Source organism: Pseudochaenichthys georgianus, chromosome 6 (assembly GCF_902827115.2).
Source record: "Pseudochaenichthys georgianus chromosome 6, fPseGeo1.2, whole genome shotgun sequence".
NCBI classification, from domain to species: domain Eukaryota; kingdom Metazoa; phylum Chordata; class Actinopteri; order Perciformes; family Channichthyidae; genus Pseudochaenichthys; species Pseudochaenichthys georgianus.
The window spans coordinates 18,583,568-18,593,092 of record NC_047508.1 but is presented as its reverse complement, the minus strand read 5'-3'; the positions used below and the strand labels follow the sequence as shown (position 1 = coordinate 18,593,092).

The following is a 9,525-nucleotide window of genomic DNA, read 5'->3' as shown; positions in this document are numbered from 1 at the left end:
GGAATCAATGGAAGGAAGAAAAATGAAAAGGGTGAGATGAAGAGAGATGCCTTTTGAACGTTGCTTGAAGCCCTGTCCCACAACATGGATAATGATCTGGGAGTGTTCACATAAAAAATCACAAACAAATTTTGTGTTCTTTTATTACTAAATATAGTGCAACAATAAACATTGCATTTATTTCACCCTTTCACTTTTGTCTGAGGATGTTAACTTCCTCGCCTTTTTCTGTTCTTAACACTTGGCGAGGCGTAAACCTTGATCTGTCACTGTCTTGTGCCAAAAAGGTCCGTCCTCCTTTTCTAAAAGAAAACAGGCTTCAGATTCAGAGACGTAAACATAACACAGACCCTGCTGGAAACAAGACAAAAAAACAGGAGGAACATAAAGAATAAAAACAGAACAAGTGTTGGTGTTTTGGGCAGCATGTAATTTTGGAAAGGCAGGCAGTTTTAATGGTGGCGACGACCCCCGCAGTCAAGATAGTCAAATCCTCGAGGAATAAAAACCGAGCTCTGTGAACCACAGCGCCACCTCCTGGACCAACAGTGTTGTGTGCAGAACCGCTGCAGCCTTTTGGACTGGTCGGGCCTTAGAAGGCCTGCTGGGCTGGGTTGTAGTTGAATGTTGTCGGCACGTGAGGCCTCTCCTCCAGCTTGTCATACTCCAGATGAAATTCCTTAGAAACGCACAAAAAGAGTCAGTAAGAGTTAATGCCATTTATCGCCAGGTGGTGAAAGTGCAACAGAAAGACAATTTCTTACCTTGGCAACTTTCCTCCAGTTAAGACAATCAAAGAAGTAGTAGGTTCCCCTCTCGTATGCGTTGGTCTTCAGTGTGGGCTCCATGCCCGGCGCCCTCGTTATCCAAACCCGCTCCTCTTTGTGGTACCTCCAGTCCCGGTTAAAGCTGGGGGGGGGGGGGGGGGAAATAAGAGGAAAATAGGGAAGAAACGCAGAGTTCCAGAAAGTTTTGATCCCAAAGAGTGACGAGTGGCTGACAGCCTGACACACAACTTTAAATTGACTTCAAATAGGGCTGGTTAATTGTCTAAGATTTATGATATCCTAAGTGTTGTCTTTCATGGATTGTAGTAAAGTAATGCAATTTTCAGAATGTTCCATCCGTTTTATTATTTGCCTCCCCCCATTAGTTAATATTTCCACATTACTGATGCCTGAATATGTTGTGAAGCACCAATGGTCCAACCAAGAATATGGTCATAATGTTTATATATCAAGGTATTTGTCAAAGATGTAGTGGTATATGATTTTCTTCACTTCAAAAGATCTGTCAATAGGGATGGGTACCGAGCCCCGGTAGTAAAGGGGCCCTTGGGCTGAATTATTAAATACCGGGTTCCCGTTAAGCTCAGACGTTATCGGTCTTTTTATCGGTACCCATCAACGTTAGTCCTTAACAGACATTTAAAAAATGTCATATGTATTATGCTACACAAACATTATATTGCAGTTTTAGAGTCGCCAATTCCGTTTCTAATACCCAAAAACACACACACACGGCAGAGATGGAGATCTCCGGAGATGGCGGAGAGAACTAAGCGCTCCAAGGTGTAGTTACATTTTACCCGTCTCCATGTGGACAATGCTTGTTGCCAAAAGTTCAATAAGAGTTTAGCATTTAAGGGCGATAACACCAGCAATTTGTCTAAACATTTAGCAAAAGTGCACCACATTCAGACGGAGAAATGCACCGTTTGACTGTCTGTTAAAGTTTCAGCTACAATGAAACAACCCTGGTGCCGTTTCTTTTGATGTGAAATATTATTTATACATTTTAAATAAAAACCATGTTAATTCTGTTTACAGTTCTGTCATGACATTATTTAATATGATTTGTTAAACATATTTTTGTTTCTTTTGATGTGGAATATTTATTTAATTTAAATAAAAAGCAATGTTAGTTTTGTTCACAATTTGTTTAGTTAATTTACCTTTTTCAAAAGAACCGATAAGAGTACCGTTAATAAAGGACCGGATCGATAAGCGGTATCCATAAAAGTAGTAGTACCGTTAAAACCTTAACGCTACCCATCCCTATCTGTCAATAAAAAAAAACATAAAAACAGACTGCACATGTTCAAAAGAGTTGTTTGCCGTTAAATAAGTAATATTGGTGACATTGGTAAGACAGAAACGAATTGTGTTTCCACCAGAGAAGAAACAACATTATCAAATTTGGACAGGAACTATTTCCAGTATGAACTAAAGAGAAATTATAGACAATGTTTCTGCAGGTGTCACCATTCAAACATTAGTACTCACAGCTCTACTGCTGCCAGGAGCTGCAGCAAGTCTCCTCCATTCATGTAGTACAGGTAGAACAACAGGTCCTCGCCATACCGTGCCAGTTTAATTGCTGCCAACTGGAGGCAAGACAGCAGAGAATAAGGAGTTAGTTTAGTGGCCACACATACAGGAGCTGAAGACTGAAACTGATCTGAAGCTCATAGTTACCTTGTCTCTTATGTGGATATTGGTTAAGTATTCAGATGGAACGTGGAAGTCTGAAAAGACAAGAACAGGTAAGAGTGACTCATGTCATTTTATTTGAAAAATATAAGGAACATTTACAATTATGCAACGTTAAAACTTCCCTATGAGGGTTTTTTAATAAATGCATCATCTTGGTCTGCCAGTTGTTATATACTAATAAAACATACAGATGCTGTGATAAGCAGTTGAAACAAACCTCGTTTTAAAGTTGAAACGTTGAAATACAGTATATTTTTAGTAGATCATAGCCAATGATATATAAAAAATGTGTAGTAATTGCAGTGGCAAACCGTGTCTATCACAACTGGACCTTCTGTAGACACACCCCCCCCCCGCCGCAGTCCCCCCCCTCCGCGGCATTATAATGTCCGTCTTTTCACTGAATTGTCATCTTGAAAAGGGTACTCGCAACAATTCCGCAACAACTTCATCTTCACCTGTTACATTTGTCATTTCAACGTTAACAACAATAAAACTGGCATGAATTGCTTCGTCGCATTCATCTAGATCAGTGTTTTTCTCAACTTTTTCATACCAAGGAACCACTTAACCAATAAAAAAAACACTCGCGGACCACCTAACTCCACAAATATCCCAAAACAACATCGTTTTTCTAGAACAGATTATAAATCGCCTGGAAATGGTACAAACAAGTGGCAACATGTGTGACGAAGGTGTTGCACTGGGCTTTATCATGCAATAGAAAGTGAAACGTAAGCTTGTTCCATTGCGGAGATATTCCCGCGAGAGTGCGGAAAACTTAAATGTATTTATTTATTTCAAATGTGAAATGTTACCAATATACTCACGGACCACTAGGGGGCGCTCACGGACCACCAGTGGTCCGCGGACCACACTTTGAGAAGCACTGATCTAGATCCTCTGTATCGAGCCAGTTAACTAGCGGGCCTTCTAGAATACACTGGAACCGAGGGGAACTCTGAAAGAATACGCCCATTGGCTTCAAATGAATATATGATTGGTAAATCAAACTGTCAGTCCAAACGTACGCTCTCATTCAGTGCAACGGCCAGGGAATTCGATCAAGGATGTAGAATACCTTGGTTGAAGGATATTCTACCCAGAGACCTGATTGGTTGCTTTCTTTTCTAAAACAAAACCACTGAAATGCGTAGTGCATGGTCCGAGAAGGACAAACAAATCAACGTAACACTGTAATATTACAGATCAACAACACAGATACGATTCTCATTTATTCATTTTATATACATTTTATTTATATAATTAAATCGATTTTTTGTTTGTTTTATCTGAGTGTTCCAGGGTATTCTCTGAATACCTTGAAGGCCCTGACGGTTCGCCACTGAGTAATTGTGATATTTGTATACTGCCAAGCCAGGGATGTGTGAGATGATGTTGTTCCTAACAACCTGTCTGGGATCATAAAGATGACTTCAGACAGGCTCTGACTGCCACATCTTAAAGTGCACCAATCATGCTATGTTTAGGCAATAGCATAAGTAAATAAAAAAACATGTCTATGAAGTGTTTTGCTCAAAATACCAAACAGATCACCCATTCTAGCCATGCCTCATATCCCTCTATTTCACTTCCTGTTTCAAAAGTGCTGATTTTGGAAATAAAGCTTTAAAAAAAAAAATGTATACAAAAAAGGAGGGGGCTGAGCTCATGCAGGAGATTCTACCGGCAGATCAGAATCAGAAACAGGTTTATGGCCAGGTAGGTTTGCACATACTAGGAATTTGACTTGATGTCATGGTGCTGCATACATAAAATATAAAAAACAAGAAATCTAATATAAAACAAAAATATTTTACACCGTAATAAAATACAGTTAAATAGCAATACAAATTAAATAAAGCAGTGATTTACATGGGACTAGAATGCTATGAATGCATTTTAGAATATAAACTATGAAATGTGAAATAAGAACATGTGCAGAAAGGAGTATGAACATTGTGTGCATTAATGTAATGCATAGTCTATTCGGGCTGTGCAATTAATCGTATTTTAATCGCGATTACGATTGTGGTTTGCGACGATTATGAAAACAGCATAATTGACAAAATACGATTATTTTGCTGGGTGCGCTTTCGCCCCTCCCTAAAAGCCCACTCGGCCACGTGGGAGTGACATGTGTTGTGAGTGTTCAGCGCGAGCGAAGATGTCAGAACAAAAGCAGCAACTCGTTAAAACTATTTCCACTATTTGGAAGTACTTTGGCTTTCAGGAGTCCGACGTGGAGCAAAACAAAGTACAGTGCAGGATTTGTTACCAGGTTGTGTTGGCACCACACGCCAACACAACCAATCTCTTTAATCATCTGAAATACAACCACAAAGTGCAATACGACCGGGCAATAATTAGACCCTCCAGAAAAACGCGGGCAAAAACCCTTGATTATGCGATTAAACATGTGGGGTTTTTATGTGATATTATGCAGTGAAATTGCGGGAAATTGCGAAATATGCGGAAATTTGCGAAAAAGAATAGATTTTTTTAAAATATTGGGATGTCTTATTTATTCTCTCTCACACAAAACCTGCCACTAACGTTAAACCCCTTTCCTATTCAATTAAACACATTCATTGTTTATTTATTGTAAAAGCAATTGGGCACAGACACACAAACACACACACACACTTCTCCGCCTCATTCTGTTTTCATTTACTCGTTCGTTGTCTGACCAGCTTCAATCTTGTAGGCTTCTCACCTCGTTTCTTGTAGCCCTCGAAAGGGTTTTGGAGGTTGATGCCTTGGTGAACGTGAGTTGTTTGGCTTTCTTGTCCGCAGCAGCAGAAAGCATTTTCGAATGTTTGAATGAATCAAAGTCGGTCGTCACCATCGATGTTCTCTTATGCTCCAACACACAGTTGCAGGGGTGCAGAATAGTTTCCCCCCACTTTCGTGAAAGACATCGGGGAACTGCTTTGCCCGGTCTTTAGCAGAAATGTTCGTCGGTAAATGAGATGGATCAGATTTTTTCATCTTGGTGTTTTCTCTCTTGTGTGAGTTCCACACGTTCACTCTACGTCTACGGTGTTGTTTACCTTCTGTGATGCGCGAGCTGATGACGTCACATCATCATCATCACTACTTCACTTCAATACGAGTTAAAAAAAAAAATTTCAACTTTGTGTGGAAAAATGCGGGGATTATGCGGCCTTTTGAAAAATATGCGGCATTTTAAAAATCTGCGCCATTTTGCGGTAAATTCTGCGATCGCAGAATCGCGTTTTTCTGGAGGGTCTAAATAATACAACAAAAAGCAGACCAAAAAGCAGGTGCCCGCTCGACTTCATCCACCACATAATCGATTCAGGACGCATTGTACAGAGCAACGGCCTACACGACGAGTTCGCAGAGACACAGAGATATTACAGGTGCCATTACATTTCACATCGCTAAAGATATGTGCCCAGTTAGCACTGTTAGCAACCAGGGCTTTAAGCAACTTGTCAACACGTTGGACAAGCGTTACGCGATGCCGTCTCGGTATTATTTCAGCATTATTTCTGCGCTGCCTGCACTATTCTTTCACACACACATACGGGTATTGGGCTGAGGGCGACACCGTACTTCCGGTATCCGCCGTTTTACGCGAGGTGCAAGCAGGCAGCCGTACACCGCCTAGGTGTTGCTAAGCTTCCTGTACTGAATATCATAGTCTATTGCCTTAATCAATATCTAGTCAACTCTAAAATACCACATATATGCAATGGCATGATAATATTATTGTGACAAGTGGGGTATTCACCTGGTGTTTCCAGAAATTAGACGTAGATGCAGCCAAAATCGACGAAGGCCACTTTCGAGGGTCGTAAGGGCAAGTCGTAAGGACAATCAGACAACCCACACAGCTCTAGTTTACGCTGGTAACGACCTAAAGCACACCCCTCAAGTCCAGAGATGTAATCCGAAGACATGCAGCGATTTCTTCGTTCGTTAATTCAGAAAAAAACCTAGTGCGCTCTGCCTGGCTACGTTAGCTAGCTGTTTATATTTGCACTTCCAGGATATTTGCACCTCCAGGAAAATGGCGTATTTATATATATATATATATATATATATATATATATATATGGCGTGTGTTGCATTGTGGGTAGCTCGTGACGTCACGCAGAAAGATGTGGCTTCAGCGGACTACTTTGCCACCACAACGGACCTATGGTCTAGCCCAGGGGTGCTCAACCAGACGATCGCAATCGAGGAGATTCCCAGTCGATCGCGAGATGTGTCTAAAAATAGAACAACAATATCCTGTTTTATCGTTAATGTCCTGTAACATAATCTTCCTGTGCCATAATAATGCACTTGAACGCATCAAAGCTTTGTGATTGGCCGACATCACCCCATGTGTCGGGGCGTGGCTGGTGGGCAGTGTACTATTTCGCTGACGTTGTCCGTGTCAACAGGAGTGACAGTCCGCACACACACAAGACCGCAATTATGGCAGAAGCAAAAAAGCCCAAAATATATAATTTTCACTCCGAGTGGGAGGATGATTATTTTTGTATCTATTCCAATTCAAAGTCCATCTGTCTCATCTGCAATGCGAGCGTGGCTTTATCGAAGAAGGGTAATTTAGGAGCGGCATTTCAAAACAGTGCACAAACGCTACGAGACGGAATTCCCTCCTAATTCTGCCCTATGCTCCCAAAAGGGGAGGGGCCTGAAAGGACAGCTAAATGCACAGCAGTCCATTTTCACCAGGCCCAACAACAAGAGCAAGGCTGCTACCATAGCATCTTATCGTGTCACACGTTCTTGCGAAACACATGAAGTCTTTCAAAGACGGTGAAGTTGTGAAAGAAGCATTCCTGGAGGCTGCCGACGCTTTTTGGGGACAGTAAAAATAACAGTAGCATTTCAACAGGTTTTTTATAATAAAAACTCAAGTTACATACCGTTATGAATCAACTGTAAGTTTTAGTTTGTTTGAACTTATTCATTATAATTATTGTACAAAATGGTATAAGAATGCAAACTTAAATTGATTATAGTCTATTATCAATTCAGGTTAAGAAACTAGTGTTGCTTGCATCCTATTTTAAAAAAGGCATTTCTTTTTATACTCTAATAAAATGAAACAAAAAAAGGGTTTGATTCTATTAATTTTGTCTTTTTTATTGCACTTAGGCAGCAGATTCCGGTGTAGCTTCAGATCTGAGTTTCTTATTAGTAAGCCTAATTTACTTGTGTAGCAACACTATTTTTATATAATGGCAAAGGGTTCAGAGTCTTTTCTTTTTTCCTGTGTCATATGTGGCAGCACTGCCACAAGTTCCTCTTCAGAGCGTATCTTCAGTACAGATGGCAATATTGTCACCTGCCTGCGCTCATCTCTGAAACCAGACCATGTAAACAGGCTGGTGTTTCTTGCAAAAAATCTTTAAGAGATGACATGAGCAGCCCTACCAGCATTTGCCATGGTGGCCTAACATTTTTATTTGGTCTTAAATTGTAGTTCAACATTTATTTCCTGTTACTTCTGAACCATGACGGTTGGCCAGCCTTCAACGTTTAACTGAGTGGAATATGTTGAATATGTTTTACCAACATGTTGGCTATATGTCAAGGAGTTTTCAGTAGGTTGTGACAGTGCACTGCAACATATTTGATTTCATTTATTTTGGTCCAATTTATTTTTATTTATCATATTAATATATGTTTAGTATGGTTTGGGAAGTGCGCTCCAACATATGTGTTGATCTTGTTTATTGGTAATATTGATGAATGAATAATCGTCAAAATAATTGATATCACAATTATTTTGACGATTATTCATTCATCAATATTTTACCAATAAACAAGATCAACACATATGTTGGAGCGCACTTCCCAAACCATACTAAACATTATTAATATGATAAATAAAAATAAATTGGGACCAAAATAAATGAAATCAAATATGTTGCAAGTGCACTGTCACAACCTACTGAAAACTCCTTGACATATAGCCAACATGTTGGTAAAACATATTCAACATATTCCACTCAGTTAAACGTTGAAGGCTGGCCAACCGTCATGGTTCAGAAGTAACAGGAAATAAATGTTGAACTACAATTTAAGACCAAATAAAAATGTTAGGCCACCATGGCAAAATGCTGGTAGGGCTGCTCATGTCATCTCTTAAAGATTTTTTGCAAGAAACACCAGCCTGTTTACATGGTCTGGTTTCAGAGATGAGCGCAGGCAGGTGACAATATTGCCATCTGTACTGAAGATACGCTCTGAAGAGGAACTTGTGGCAGTGCTGCCACATATGACACAGGAAAAAAAGAAAAGACTCTAAACCCTTTGCCATTATATAAAAATAGTGTTGCTACACAAGTAGAAATTAGGCTTACTAATAAGAAACTCAGATCTGAAGCTACACCGGAATCTGCTGCCTAAGTGCAATAAAAAAGACAAAATTAATAGAATCAACCCTTTTTTTGTTTCATTTTATTAGAGTATAAAAAGAATGCCTTTTTTAAAAATAGGATGCAAGCAACACTAGTTTCTTAACCTGATTGATAATAGACTATAATCAATTTAAGTTTGCATTCTTATACCATTTTGTACAATAATTATAATGAATAAGTTCAAACAAACTAAAACTTACAGTTGATTCATAACGGTATGTAACTTGAGTTTTATTATATAAAAAACCTGTTGAAATGCTACTGTTATTTTTACTGTCCCCAAAAAGCGCGTCGGCAGCCTCCAGGAATGCTTCTTTCACAACTTCACCGTCTTTGAAAGACTTCATGTGTTTCGCAAGAACGTGAGTGACACGATAAGATGCTATGGTAGCAGCCTTGCTCTTGTTGTTGGGCCTGGTGAAAATGGACTGCTGTGCATTTAGCTGTCCTTTCAGGCCCCTCCCCTTTTGGGAGCATAGGGCAGAATTAAGAGGGAATTCCGTCTCGTAGCGTTTGTGCACTGTTTTGAAATGGCCGCTCCTAAATTACCCTTCTTCGATAAAGCCACGCTCGCATTGCAGATGAGACAGATGGACTTTGAATTGGAATAGATACAAAAT

The 9,525-nt window shown here is 39.8% G+C and overlaps 1 protein-coding gene across 1 annotated transcript; it reads right to left on the bottom strand.

Moving 5' to 3' along the window:
• Positions 1-566: 566 nt before the first annotated feature.
• Positions 567-2,591, bottom strand: LOC117448227 (CCR4-NOT transcription complex subunit 2-like). The gene is made up of 4 exons (XM_034085419.2): positions 2,478-2,591; positions 2,286-2,386; positions 765-909; positions 567-679 (listed from the first exon to the last, which is right to left on the bottom strand). The coding sequence occupies exons 2-4, from the start codon at positions 2,327-2,329 to the stop codon at positions 593-595; spliced, it is 276 nt and encodes a 91-aa protein (XP_033941310.1). The 5' UTR covers positions 2,330-2,386; positions 2,478-2,591; the 3' UTR covers positions 567-592.
• Positions 2,592-9,525: the final 6,934 nt, after the last annotated feature.